The sequence below is a fragment of the Habropoda laboriosa genome, unplaced genomic scaffold (genome assembly GCF_001263275.1).
Source record: "Habropoda laboriosa isolate 0110345459 unplaced genomic scaffold, ASM126327v1 scaffold106, whole genome shotgun sequence".
NCBI lineage: Eukaryota > Metazoa > Arthropoda > Insecta > Hymenoptera > Apidae > Habropoda > Habropoda laboriosa.
The window spans coordinates 704,865-720,616 of record NW_017100224.1 but is presented as its reverse complement, the minus strand read 5'-3'; the positions used below and the strand labels follow the sequence as shown (position 1 = coordinate 720,616).

General features: G+C 30.7%; 1 protein-coding gene across 1 annotated transcript in view; it reads right to left on the bottom strand.

Moving 5' to 3' along the window:
• Window positions 1–12,343: 12,343 nt before the first annotated feature.
• LOC108571082 (zinc finger protein 800) overlaps window positions 12,344–15,752 on the bottom strand; it is a 4,484-nt gene continuing 1,075 nt past the window's right edge. Inside the window, exons 2-7 of the mRNA XM_017933053.1 lie at window positions 14,910–15,185; window positions 14,514–14,823; window positions 14,195–14,346; window positions 13,941–14,129; window positions 13,577–13,865; window positions 12,344–13,416 (exon numbers count right to left, since the gene is read on the bottom strand). Of these exons, the coding sequence (XP_017788542.1) occupies window positions 12,344–13,416; window positions 13,577–13,865; window positions 13,941–14,129; window positions 14,195–14,346; window positions 14,514–14,823; window positions 14,910–15,185 (2,289 nt within the window). The remainder of the gene's footprint in view (window positions 13,417–13,576; window positions 13,866–13,940; window positions 14,130–14,194; window positions 14,347–14,513; window positions 14,824–14,909; window positions 15,186–15,752) is intronic.

Genomic DNA, 15,752 nt, shown 5'->3' with positions numbered 1-15,752 from the left:
TTATATCTATATTTATATTTTCAGAATTTCCTCTTCTTTAAGTATGATTTTCGTAGAATGTTTCGGAAATGCACAGTTTCAAACTGATTATACAACCAATAAAGTCAAAGAGAAATAAACGATCCACGTTTTCCCAAGGTAATATAAGTTTATTTGAACTTACTCATACGTGGTGCATTTAATGTAAGTAACTGTACTCCTACATGAATAATAAGTGAACATAATCCATCATTAACACCATTACTTATGTAAAATTCTCTCCTTTGTACAAGTCTCATGAGAAATAGGCAATGTACGAAAATATGTTCTTGAACGTACTCTCGTATGTGATATAATTGAAAATTAACCTAGATTTTTCTAGAATATAATTCTGATATGTAGCTACATTCGTAAATTTATTTATATCTATGGATTGACACAAATTAATTCTTCTTTTCGTTCAATTCTATGGTGTATAATCTTGTTTATTACAAAATCTTTATAATACTTCAATTTTCTTCACAACATTCTCAATTTTATTTGCATTATTGTAATTTTGTGAAACATTACATGTGATAAACTGCAGTTGAACACGAATGTGTGATAAATTGTACTTTTTTATAATGGTCTTAGTCTTTTTAATATATAAAAGGAGTCCTTTTATATATAAAAAAAAAAAAAACAATTTGTACATAAAGTAACCGATTTTTTACATCGGTCACAACAAGGATTAGCCGAATAACAGATTTATTCTATACTCTACATATTTTTTTATAGTTCCTGCATTTAAAATCATTGTTAGAACAGGAAGATAAAATTAAATGGAAACATGGTATTAATATGATTTATTATTACACGTATAATGTCAGAAATTAATTACGTACAAAGGTGAAATCAGTATCGATTGATTTTAACAATGTATCAAAAAATGAAGCAATTTTTATTTAAAAAAAAAAAAGTGATAACATTCCAATTCAATTTGATCAGATGTTTATGTCTACGATAAGCATGAGAACGATATTCTCCACGAATGTAACCTGGAATAACATTTTTAATAAGTACAAAAATTTGCACACTACTTTACTAAAAATTGTACAAAGGAAATGAAGCTTGGAGTGAAAGAAAATATTTCTTTTTCTACATTCAACACTTGTTTTATTACTTTATACATATGAACCTGTTTTATCACTTTATACATACGGAGTCCTCTGTACAATATGTTTATCTGCAGAAATTATTATGTAAAATGTAGAAATTAATGCAACTGATTACTGGTATGTTATCTAACAATCATTCCTGTACTCGTTTCCTAGTAATTTCTTGTTTTCCACTTTTACCTTGCTGCATTCACCTGCATATGCTTACACTTTCCTACGCTATCCAATCAGATCCGTTCGAAGGAAGTAATATCTAGGAAAAGATACCACTACATTAACGTGCCTGTTGCACTAAAATCATACGTTTGCTACCTGCTACGCTAATACTATAATTTTCAGAAACTGTCTAAGGCGAAGGAACCGTTCGAAAACACACAGTAGTATGTGAGCGCCACAAGAGAAACTTATGTCATAAAGTGGTAACTTAAGTAACGTATCGATCGATGTTTTAAAAATACTTAAGAGCTAAAGCAGATGGATGTAAGAAAAATTTTACATGCAGAATTTTAGATGAACATTTTCCAGAAAGTATTTAAGGGGGGAACCCCAATCGATCAGTTTGTTGGTGTCTTCTGCAAAAACTATGCGGTGGATTCTTTTGAAACTTTGAGGGTAGTTTTTTATACTTATGGACTAAAGAAGGAACGATTAGTGAGCAAAAATGAAAGTTTATTCAAGAATGCAGCATACAGGGGTTGTTCTATCCATCTGTGGCAAAGAAATGAAAGAAGGTTTTGTTCTCTAGGAAATTGCGCAGAGAGCAAACCTCAATTTATGAAAATAACTGCAAAAATTGAGAAAATGGCGGTAGTTCGAACGAAAAATTTAGATTTCCGCCGTAATGTTTCTCTTCGTTGTGCAATTAAACACGTTTACTTGTACAATTTCATTATTTTCCGTGGTTTGCCCTCTGGGAGAGATATTCATGTAAATGTCTGCGAAGGTAGAGAGAAATCAGTTAAATATTGTTCGAGTTATACTACACACAAATTTGGAAAAAGTGGTTTCGAGAAAAGCGCCTTTAAAGTTTTTTGTAGCATATGTGCATATGTTCCAACGCTCTGTTAATTCTTCGAATTCATATTATCAAGGTATAGAACTATCGATTTATGTAAGAAAAAAATCGATCTTTTCGATCCGTCGATTGGGGTTCCCCCCTTAAGCTGTAAGTTTGAAATTTTTATCATATTTTCATAATATACGCACAGTCACAAGAGCGTACCTACGATATTTACAAAACGCGATAGCTAGAACGAAGGAGACCGCGATAATCTGAACTAGGGATGGGTTTCACGAAACGTCGAAACCTAAGAGAGGTTCGAGAATTCGAAACTTCGTACTCTTTTCGTGATTCGAAACTCTCGAAGCCGAGGTAAGAAAAATGATCAAATCAGTGAATAAAGAGAATCGTTCGCAGCGTAAACAAAGAATGTTCGATTCATGTGTATCCCGATGATTCGATGCTTCGCGAATGCTTGGCGATCGGTTTTTGTTTTCAAGGATCAGCAGATTGGCGATCGATCGTGATCGTAGACGATCGCACCAAAAGCTTGACGCAGCTTTTTCAAATTTTATCTTTCAATTACGCATTACAGTATTATTCAGTGGTAGTAAACAGCAGGAACTGCTAAACTATCGAATGTTAGCTCTAAAAGAAAAAGTACAAGTGAATATAGAAAACTTCTTTATATCCAAGTTTCGAGACAAAATGCATGGTCGACGTTCCAAATCGAGGTTCAAAGCGAGCTACTGCAACTGAGGAATATAAACCGATCCTTCAGCATTTTTACAAAAATACGACACTTCCATTGCGCAAAATACGCTCTTATTTGGCAAAGAAAGTATGTGAGCATAATGGCAATAAAACATCATTTAAAAGAGTATGATTTCGTATGATGTGGTGTTACATTAGGTCATCCCATAAGTTCGTACCGAAAGTGAAAATAATTTTAACGAAAGTCCAAGAAAATTCTATAGTGACGACATAATGGTTTCGCCAAAAAGAAAGAAAAAAGTATTTATTGGAAATGTTGATCTGAATTATAAAATTCGACACAAATCTGTGGGATAACCTAATACAATATTGATCGTGACTGAAGCGATTAAGTGTTAATCCTCCAAAGTAAATCGAATCGAAAATGTACAGTAATATTCTGAAGCAAAAACTTTGAGAAAATCGTCTTTCTTCGTTGAATTAACACATCGCATCCGAAAAATTGGTCGAAAGCATACCGAGACGTTGCCAATCGCTAATGGAGGATGTTGGATCCATTATTAAGTAACTGCGTAATAGTGTTTTATATGTACTTTCGATCCATATACAGGATGTTGCACCTAACTTTATCACCTAAAATATCTCCGCTGTAATTAACGTTTCACAAAAATGTTTCTTACAAAAGTTACCTACACAGTTTTTCGGGAGGCAGCGTATAGCAATAATAGTTTCATTCTATTAGGAAAGATTAATGGGATAAGAAGGTCGACGTCGTTTTCTTTTTTAAACAAATGCTACACGTACGCGATAGCCACTTTAAAAGCGCATTAAGCGTTTAATCTTCAGGTGTAATAATAGCCTACTTTCTTCTAAATTCTAGTAAATTTTCGAAGAATGTGTACCTAAAGTCATGCGTGTAAAATAAACTTTTCCACACATTTTATATGCTGCTTAAATTATGACTATATATCATTTCAATTTTCAGTACAACTATAATGGAGGTATATGCTAAACACTGTGCTTACATACAATGCTCACGCGCGCATACTTCTGGCCACTACTTTGTATGAGACAATAAAAGAAGTCGAAAAACATTTTGTGACCAATTAGTGATTGATATCGGTAGAATTATCAGTAAGAAAAATTGCTATTATGCCGCAAGCTAGACCACACAGAGGACAGATAAAACGGACACTTGGAACGGAACCGCGATGTAACTCGGTCTAATAACTTCCTGACTATTTCGTGAGCTACTCAGCTGATTTCCTCTCCCTCCTGCTACGATAGCTTGCTCCCCTCGTTGTCATCGAGACGATGAATTATTTCTCATGGAGTATGCCCTGATTCATCAATTTACTCGTAGATTATAATATAATAATTCAGAAACGTTTTTCATCTTCTACAATTGCAAAAATTACGAATGTGTTTCGATCTATTAAAGTTTTGCATATCGATGAGAAAACAGAATAAAGGTTCCAATATACAGTACATCCCGTACGGTCAGGGCCGCTTTAGCATAAGGCGCATTAGACGCAAGCTGGGGCCTCTCATTCTCTGTGAGGCCACATTTTAAAACCTTACTCCTCGCAAACAGCAATATAAAGAACAGTCTAGTTATAGTTGCAAAATGAAATACTTATTTTTAAATATTAAGTTCGTAATATGAAAAGAAGAGGCCGCTGAACACGGAAACGCCCATATTTACGAGGGTCCGCTATTCGTCAAAAGGGAATTTCTACAGACCGACAGTTCATTAAAATGAGCTATTATGGAAATGTCGACTTTTAGTTTCGATAAGAAATAACGTGTATGAATTTGATTAACTGAGATAGACACGTTCTTTTCAGGTTTCGTGGCGATGTTGCACCTAGGGCCTCCAAAAGTATAAACGTGACCCTGCGTACAGTGTCTAAGAAAAAAATCAACTTGGAAAATATATAAGCACACAGTGTCCTAAATCTCGTCTTTATGGATTTCTCGATCATATTCCTAGCTGTTCATGATACATTACACTACAAAACATATAGAGTTAACAATCAAGTTTGTCAAGTTTGCCTTGTACCAGAAAGTGGAACATAATCTACAATCTCTTTTGTACAAAGCAGAAATTCAAGTCCCCTCAAGAAAGTACACATTGTCAAATTCAATTAAACAAGTTTCTCCAATTTTATCAAAGAAATTTTACAGAACAACATTAATAAAAATATGCTTGTATAATTATTTCAATCTGGAATGGATGTAAGTAATAAAAGCAGATGAGAATTCTCAACTTCATAAGTAGCAATAATAAAGTACAATTTGTCCAAGAACCCTCTATGAAATTTAATGTTTTCAAAATTTGGCCAAATCATAATCTAAACAATCAAAGTATTGGATATTATTAAATAATTACCGTACACCATTAACAAATGAATTACCGATAAAGAGAGGTATGTAGAATTATCCTTGAAGAATGAAATACTATTCGTTCGTATCACGTACTCAATGGACTTGCCTAATTTGATGGAGGTTTTCGAACGTTGTTACGTTCCATCGGTTTCATACAGTGAATGTAACAAGTATTCGTATAACAAGTAACTTTCAACAAAAACTTTGCCCAATTCTATTTGTTATTAAATTTCGTAGAAAAGAGAAATGCTTGCATATTAGTAGAAATCACTATAAAAAATTGCATATAAGCAACATTAAGATACGTGTGTATAACTGACGGCTTGCAAATGGACTGATTGCGTCGATATACTATATTTATATTAAATGCAATCTTACGAAACGTAAACCGTACGAATACATATCACGCATGCATTTCTGTCAATTTCTGAATGTTTGTTAATACTTTCATGCAAGATGTAGGTATTCCAGCGCTGTTTACATATAATTCAAATTTCCTCACAAATGTGTATTATTTACTTTGTGAAAATCACAAGTGAATACAGTGGAATTTTTTTTTAATATTAAATAGATAGAATAAAATAATAAATGGAAATGTCTCAATGTACAGATGCGGTAAAGAAAAGAAAAGAAAAGAAAAATTCATCACGTTTTGCAAACTCAACGTTCCTGGTACGAAGTCATCGTCAATTAACATATTCCTCCATTAATTTATAGATGTTTCTACAGATCGAATCCATCTTGCGCAAAATTTCAATAACAAATGAACCGAATGAAATCATGCTTAGACTCATTTTCATTGGAAAAATCTAATCTGTTCATCGGTAATATGTTCATCAATGTATTATAAAAAAAAAAAAACAGAAAATTTTTTTATTTTCATTACACGATGACTCATCTCTATCGATAAAAAGCTGATGGTCGTCGAGCAAGGAAAACCTGAGCGATGCTCTATTTCGCTCCCTCTCAGAGTATCCCTACTCGAGTGACGCTCATAAATACTGTGCTCGAGAACGTAATGACAACTTCCCTTACCCCGGTTTAGTGTAACTTCTCGGTCCTGAACGCCGTTACACTGATCCGGGGAGCACTGCATGTTACGATAGAACAGAAGATTACAAAGTATCAAAGTTTGTCGCTTCAAGGTCAACATGATCCGTCTGGTTGAACTTAATTTTCTCAGTTTCAATAATATGCCAACGAAAATATCTAATTTGATTTACAGAGTGACGATAACCTTGAAATCTTGAAAAATTGCACTCTGAACAAAACTATTACTTCATAGCAACGTTTGCTCCTTTGAAAATAATTTCCTCCTGCGACATTCTTTTCGTATGATCAAAAGGAACGGAGATATTTTAGGTGCTCGAATTAACGGAAACACCCTGCACACGCCCTTCATATGTGAAAGGGTTGAACCTTGAACATAAAATAAAGGAGACAGAGTTTTTTCACCATACCCCAGTTTCAAATCGATATAACTAAGGGTTTCTGTGATATTTACAATTTACTGCCTATGACATGTAAAATGTGCGCCGCGGCATAAATTGCATAGAAAACTATTGATTAATTCGCTGGTAGGAAAGTATCTACAAAATTTTTTCTATTTTACGAAAAGTAGGTACATTTTGTTTATAACCTGCAAAAGTTGCTTTCTGCCAACGGTGTCATACTATTTCAAATGGCATATATTATGGTAAAGGGCCACCTAAAAATATGTTTCTTAGTGTTTAATTACCGGATGTTGAGCTATTTATTAATTAGGATTCGTACAAGAAATTATGTGAAAATAGCAACTAAGTTACAAAATAATGGTTTTAAGTATCAAAAGAAAAACTAATGTAAACTTTGACACTTTCTCATGCACAGGAACGTAGGTATATATCTGTATATACTGGGTGACCCATTTTAATGTATAAGTGCTAACATTTCGGGACATAACGTTAAATTGGAAAACCTGCTTTTGGAGGATTAAAGAAGGTGAAGGGAGACACTGGTATGTGCAGATGTAAGTTCGCTAACTAAAAGCCATAAGATCATTTAAAGATCGGTTGGATTTGTTTAAATGGTAGATAGTATATTTTTTTCTACAAAATGACAGAGCGTAACGAAACGAGTTACAATTTTCATATCAACATGCACATCAACAACAGGTTTTTAAATTCAACGTAGTGTCCGAAACATTAGCGTTTACAGATTAAAATGGGTCACCCTGTATGTATCTGAATGAAGAATATTGTCTCCTTATATGAGACGCATAAAAATGTCCGATTCCGTAACTTTTACAATTTCTATTTATTTCTGCCCCATCGTGCAGAGTGTGCCGTGCGCGCGAGTGTCACACAGTTCGCTGCCTGAGGGTTAAATATTTATTCAAAAAGGGACAAAACTATCTCTTAGGAAAATATTTTCATTCCAGTTAGTCTGAATACGTAATGCAAAGAGGGCATTGACGTCGTGTAAAGTGCATGTCATCTGTTGTCATGGAAACGCAGATCATCACAAAAGGAACATTTCTTTATTAAATCAGAGATTCTTTCTTTGAAACTAGCTGTATATAAATAAACAGAATTCTCACAAACAGAAAAATCCCTGATATCCGCAAACAAGGTAAATTCAATTAAAAAATGTAGAACAAACACGTTTATTCCATAAGCAGAGGTCGATTTCTTACAAAATATATTGATAGAATAAAATTGAAAAGCTTTGTAAGTATCTGATGGTAAAGAACGGATTATTTCTAATTTTCGTTATAATTTTGTCTATCACAATTTATTCTGCTTTGCTTTTGTATCACACACACACACACACACACAATATATTTAGCAATTTACTAAAACATATTGAATAATATGTTTTACTTTCGCTAAATAATAATGGTTTCTTATTATTATGGATTACTGGCTCACGTAGCGTTCAACTTGTTGATATGTGTACTATATCTTCGAATTCGTGCTTTATACTTTAATCCTATGATTCCGTTAACACAAACCAACGACGGATATATTCAATGATTCGAATATTAGTACAGAATAAGCCTCAATAATAATCCGTAATAAAACGGTAGCAAGTGGTAAATAATTATACCGGACAGATATTATCTGTGGCTTTTTCTTAAACTTACTGACTTCGTCCTAATACAATAGAACTTACATTTTTCAGGAAAATATATACCTGTTTTTATTTCTTTACTCTTTAAATATTATCAAATTTATTATGTTTGTAAAATACGCTGTGATTGTACACAATTTTCTTTAATTCTGTTAAATTTAATTTTCGGTATTCATATGATAACGTAAAAATAATGATATTCAGTGATTTTATAAATGTAATAAATAAATATTACTAAATATCAATTAGTTTAATTTGAACTATTATGTGAAATGAAACAATGTGTTAACATATTTTGATTTTCGGTTTAAAAAAGGAATAGAAGAAGAAAATTAATATTTCAAATTTGTTCCTATCAAAAACCAAACACAGCATAAAAAGGTAAAAGAAGGCAAAACAAAGAGAGAGAGAGAGAGAGAGAGAGAGAGAGAGAGAGAGAGAATTTCCAAGAAGGGAAAGTCGCGCACCTGGTTACAAATCGAATATAAAACCGTTAATTTTCATCTCCAAATTTTCCTACTGATTTAATTTCCTTTTGCCGATTAAATGAAACCAGGAATGTATTACGTTCGGTGAAAGTACTTGTTTTCACAAATACTAGCACTGTCATGTGAATGAGTAACCGTAAGATTTTATTATACATCGTCAAAGATTAAACATTTCTTAGAGATTACAATATTACAGTAGATACTAGTTATGTCTACAAATAACTGGTAGGAGGATAATGAAGAGCAATAAAAATTATTTATACAAACTGATGTCAAGGTATATTTAGATAAAAACATTGTAAAAATTAGAAAAGAATAAAAATCTTCATCCAATATTTTCAATACTTCGACATTGAAAATCAGGGCGGAAACATGTGATTTAATTTGAGGTTTAAGTGTTCATTTAATTTTAACTTGCATATCAAACTATGTCTATAAAAATAGATATTGGATTACAAAATTTAAATTTACGAATTATTAACATTTTTTCATCGTTAAATTTATATCTTAAATCTAGAATTCAACTTAAGTTACAGTTTACATAACTTTCATTTGATGTTTAAATAAGAATGTATTAGGAAAGAAAAACAATGAAGATAAAAAATAAAACATTTAAAGTATGAAAAAAATATATGCGTACGAAAATTTAAAAATTATCAATGAAATAAAGGAACACAAAGACGTAAATATACAATAAATACATTTACAATTATTCGATAACTAATTTTTATAACCATTCCAAATTTTTCTGCACTTAACTTATACAATCAAACTGTTTTTATTTTTATTTTTTTGATAAATTACAAAATTTGGAAATACATATAATAGAAACAACACATACTATACTCCACATGGGTATAATTCGTACACGTACATATATTCTATAGAAAACCTAATAAAGTGTATTAAAATAAGAAATAAAATTTAAGACAGACTCAAAAAAGAGAAAGCGGAAATGTTTCACTTTATAAACTAACAATATAATTTTTTAAAACGAATATTTAAACGAAATTTTTATGGTGAATAACACTTCAGAAGAGAAAAATAATTCTTAACGGAAGATAGAAAAAGAAAGAAGCAAAAGAACAGATGACTTACGTTTAGGATATCACACAAAATATTCTCCAACAAAAAATTGCACAAAATTAATAAGTTAATATGAGAAATACACTTCACACCACGTCACTGCTTATCACCATTATAGAAATAATAGAATCAAATTGCAATAATTTTACCGGCGTCATTCATACAAACAAATACTTTAAGATACAAGCTAGCAAAGAAACGTCTTCACTCGATGCTGTTTGCCGCGCATCTACCACGGATACCTGTCGCGTAGTCCTCCTACCAATAGTTGCACTTCACAGTAATAGGAGCGCTATTGGCTAACCAACAGTTAGTTTCTCAACCATAGACAAATCACATCGTTGAAAGTTTTCGCGCCCTCACACAAAATACATTTGTATATACACAACCAATACGTTTCGAATTATATTACACTTACCTAATTGTAATTTTACATAATATTAACAATAATAATTTTAATTGTATAATTAAACTTAACGTAATAAAATTAAAATTATATAGCAGTTAACTTTTATTATAAGAAATAAAATTAATATTTTATGTGTCTATACATGTGTATGTATGTAATACATAATATTTAACACCTCAATATATTTATGTCATTATTATTTGGTAGCTTCTCAAATTAATTACAATTTACACATATATATAAACGATTTACGTTTTGTTTTAAAAACTTTACAATTATTTTCCTCTACATATATGTACAATTGATTAGCATCAATAAAATCAATTTTATTAGTTGTTAGTTTCCATGGATATTTGTTATAATTTAAAACACTATTCAACTTCAAATTAAAAACAAAACATAATATTGTATTGATTCTTATTGCTTAGAGTAGTTTAGAAAACCATAAATACGATGTATATCTAAATTTAAACTTGAATCTATTTATACCTATATGTTTTATTCCACATAATTGAAAGGTAAAGATAAAGGTTTCAAATTATTATATGAAAATTGGTATATGTACTTTTCATATAGTTTCAAATGAAATGTTTCATTTATTTTGAAGTTTAAATACTATAAATAAAATGTTGACATTATTTACCCAAAAATTTGTACGTTTATATATACATTTTATTGACAAATTTTTATTCAATCAACCTAAAAAGGGGGAGGAATCAATTGAACTTATCGTTTATTACTTTAAACATCATTTTGATCCACTTTCTTATCTAATGTGTGTTAAGAAAGCACAAAAACTTGTATAAATAGTAATACATCTTAAATTGTAACGATATTTTTCTTTTAATTACAATTAGTATTAAATATTGTACAAGTTAATTACTATCTTCATCTTCAATAATTATCGCATACCTTAAATAATTTTTATGTAACTTTACATATAGTAAAGAAATTTTATAAAAATTTCGAAGTTTTTAATTATTTATTTGTTAAAGAAAGAACAAATTGAAAAATTAGTTTATAAAAAATGTATAACAAAAGTAAAAGAACTGAAAATATTTGAAAGTATGCTAAATCTATTAATATCAATGAACAAATGTGTGCATAGAGTGTTTCACCTAACTTTATTATCTGAATTATTTTTGCTATAATTAAAATTTCATGAAAACGTTTCCTATAAAAGTTGCATATTTTTATAGGAGCTAGCGTATAGTAACAATAGTTTTATTCTGTTGAGAAGGGTTAATAAAATAAGAAGGTCAAGAAGCTGTTTTTTTAAATGGAATGCTATATTTTGTTTGGCTTTACAATAACTTACAGCACTAAGTCTTTCAAGGTCACCAAAGATTACATGAACATGTTGATAAACAAGTGAAGCGTTCTCAAAAGTCAGATTCCCTTACTTCGCAGTGGCACCGAAAATTAGACAGAAAATTGTACTTAAACGACCCCTTTTGTGACCTTGAAGGATTTAGATCCGTTACGAAGTATCAACCAGTCGCCAGCGACTTGATCGACAGGAATCCAAAAACCGCAGCTGGTTGCCGCGATCACGTTTATACGAGCTCATACATTGTCTTGAACCTAATAGTCGCCGGCAATTGGTCACCAGTGTGTAACGGACCTTAATGTTGTAGGTTGTTGAATTCGTCTTTGAAGTGGCTATCGTGTACAAACAAATAAAATATAGCGTTTCCTTAAAAAAAAAAAAATTGACCTTATTTCATTAACCCTTCTCAATAGAATAAAATTATTATTGCTATACGCTGATTCTCAAAAACTTATGTAACTTTTGTAGGAAACATTTTTATGAAATTTTAATTACAATAGAGATATTTCAGGTGATAAAGTTAAGTAAAACACTCTGTATATTATAATATGTACATATTTGTAAACAACAATTAAAAATTTTGCTATAAACTGTTTTTAAAAGTGACACATCGATTTAAGTAATGTACTTTTCGAGTGAATACAGATTCGACTAATTTCAATATGATGCGTTCTTCATTAACTAGCTGTGGCACTCAGAGAAAGTAAGATTATTTTTTAAATCTCTATCGAGCTTAATATCATATTTTTCAGTAACACTGTTTCCACAAAGTATTGATATTTCATTATTCTGTACAGATTTGAAACGTTTGGACGGTTGCTCTGTATCTCTCTCTAAATTATCTTCTTCCTGTGTTAGAGATTTTTTTGCAAATGATTTATTAAAAGGTTTCACAATTAAAGGGTCTTTTCGCAATGTGACGTCTTTTAAATCATAAATGAAATCCTTGTTTAAAGGTTTTATTTTATTACGAATAGGACGTTGTGGTTTTGAACCATCTTGCACAGAAGCAGTATCACTCACCTTTAAATCAAAACCCCTAGAATGTATATCAATATCTTCTTTATTTTGTAGTTTTGAATTAGAATTTTCTGAAAGTATGCTTTCTCCTACTTCCACTTGTTTTGTGGAATTAACTTCAGAAGATCCAAAGATAACTTCCATCACCATTTTTCTAAGATCAGGATCCAATCCAAGCGTATGTTGTCCTTTAATACCGTCATCCAAATTCTCTTGAGTTTCTTCATTTACATGAACCATTTGCTGAGTAGACGCTACTGAATTTGGCTGAACTATTTTCGTTTTTTCTTCATTCATACTTTTCTCTTCTATTTGAACTTCTGGCTCTATATGCTCTGGAGAAATTCTGACTTCTACAATTTCTGGAGAATCAACCTCTTCCTCTAAATTCGTTATATTCAACATAATATTTTGATCATACATATATTGATCATCTGAAATCTGATTTATCATTCCTTCTATAATAACACGATTGTTTTGAGCATTGTGCATTTTATTGCAATGTGCCACGCAATCACACTTAACGAAACATTTATAGTCACAAAGTTTACATTGATAACGATTCCAACCAATATGAATGGCAGCATGTCTTCTTAAATTGTTCACTGAAGTGAACTTTCGTTTACAAGGAAGGCACTGGAGTTTTTGAAAATTTACTATTGAGGCTACTTTTTTTTCCATTAATAAAACATGATCTATTTTTTCGATTTCTGCGTCACCGTCAATATTTACTTCTACAGATACGTCTTTTGCAATGCCTCCTAGAGATGAAAATGTCATTTCACAGTACGTTTTATTATCAATACAAACAAAAATAATAGAATTTATGAAATACATTTGTGTAACTATAACATCTTAAATTGCACAAAATAAAATACAAAGTATTATTTTTACCTGCATTATTATTTAATCTTTTTGTACTATCTTTATTTTTTCGTTTTTTACTTCCAATAGTAGTTTTATGTTTGTTTATGCTAGTGTACACAATCTGTACAGGATCAGATGTATCACTTACAGAGGAAAGATTATCTTTCTCTACATTTTCTTGTACTCCATTCGTGAGAGCTGTTATAACAGTTGTATTAGATTCATTTTGTGGAATTGATTCTCCACCTTCCAACATATCCCAGTCTGCTTTACTTAAACTAGCAACAGCTTCTACACGAATGGACGTTTCATTACTGTTATCGATTTTTAACGAAATGGAAGAGTTTTGAACATCCACATTATTTTTTTGTATTTCTGAATTAGTACTTATATTTTCATTTGAAGTACAATCCGATAAAACTTTATTTATCTTTTTGACTTTAGTTGTACTTTCACAGGCTGCAACACGCCTTTGACAGTATTGCGAATGAGCTGACAAAGCTGCCTTCCTGTCGAATCTTTTTCCGCAGCCTCCACATCTTTGCAATTCCGTATCAGATTCTAAATGATCCATCCATTCCTACAAAAACATTGTGTTACAATATTTTAATAAAAAGTGAAACACAATTATAACAATTAACATACCTGTGTTTCATTAATACATAATTCACTGCTCATTAAAATTTTGTTAGCATCCTCTTTTTGCAAATCTTCAGCAACAGTTGTATCCTTAATGAAGGCTTTCTCTTGAATTTGTGATCGGAGCTTCCGTACTTGTTCATTAGATTTTCTATGAACTGTATTTCACATTTAAAAATTTGACTTTAAATATTCCAAATTAAGATTAATATAATTATAATGCAATTTTTATTTAGTTTTATATTATTTACAATTTACTTTTTACTTAAACAATATATTACTGTTAATTCATGTAAATTATAATATTATAAAACACTTCCCCTACCTTTAAAAAGGTGTCTATAAACACTCCAAGTATTAGCAAATGTACTAGAACAACAAGGGCAGGGATAACATAACCTATGAGATGTGTGCAGCGTTTTTGTGTGAACGGCTAACGTTTTCTTGAATATAAAATTTTTAATTAATAAAAACGTACATATAGAACAGACGAGATCATTCTCATGAATGGCACTTCCTTCATTATCACAAATTTGAGTTACTGTATTACTAATCAATTCTTGACTAGGTTGTACAAGCTGTCCATTTGGACCTAACACTGCTGTTTGTTCACTTATATTGTTTAACTCCATTACCTAAATATTAACAAAATATTCATAAAACATTTGAAACAATGTTTTTGTAATTAATTATTTATGCTATAAATACTTATAAATTGTACCTGTGCTTTCATTAGATCTCTATGATTTTGAGTTGAAACTATTGATTCAATGGTTTGATAAACTGCAGATGAATTTGAATGCATAGTCTCCAGATATAATCGTTCAGCATTTGTTTGTAAATTTTCTATTTGTTTCTTTTGTAACATACTAACAACAGCTGTAAGATCCTTCTTTTGCTCTGTTTTAGACACTTGGCTTCTTAAAATTCTATCATTTCCACAAGTGTCTTGAAACATTTTCTCTGTTTTAGGTGAATTTAGTTTACTTGAAGAAATCTGTAACACACATACATGCATAGATACATACACGCAAACGGACACACAGACGCACATTCTATGAAGTTATAATATCCAATTTCTAAAATTATAATAAATAATTCTAGAATAATTAAATTAGCAATAACCTACTTTCTTTGTTAGCTTTGCATATGAAATTTCCAAAATTATCCTCATAATGTTGTTGTGATTTGAATGTATTCAATTAAAACACTTTTTAGATAATTTAACTATGTTTCTGAGAAAAAAGAATTGTAACCCTTTGCCTTATAACATTAAGTTATATTTGTAACAATAACTATGATTAAAAAATAACAAAAGCAAATGGTATTTGTAACAATTTTTACGTTTACTTATAATTTTAGTTTTAATTTGTGAAGTTGTTATTTACTAAATACAAATTACATATATTGTTTCAGTAAACTAAAAAAAACAGTAGCTGATGAATGTACAATATAAAAATAATATAACAGGACAGAAATTTATAAAGGCTACAAGAGTCATGAAAGAAGAGAGATGAGAAAGAAGCAAGTTAAATCAATGGATAGTATACAACAATAGAAAAAA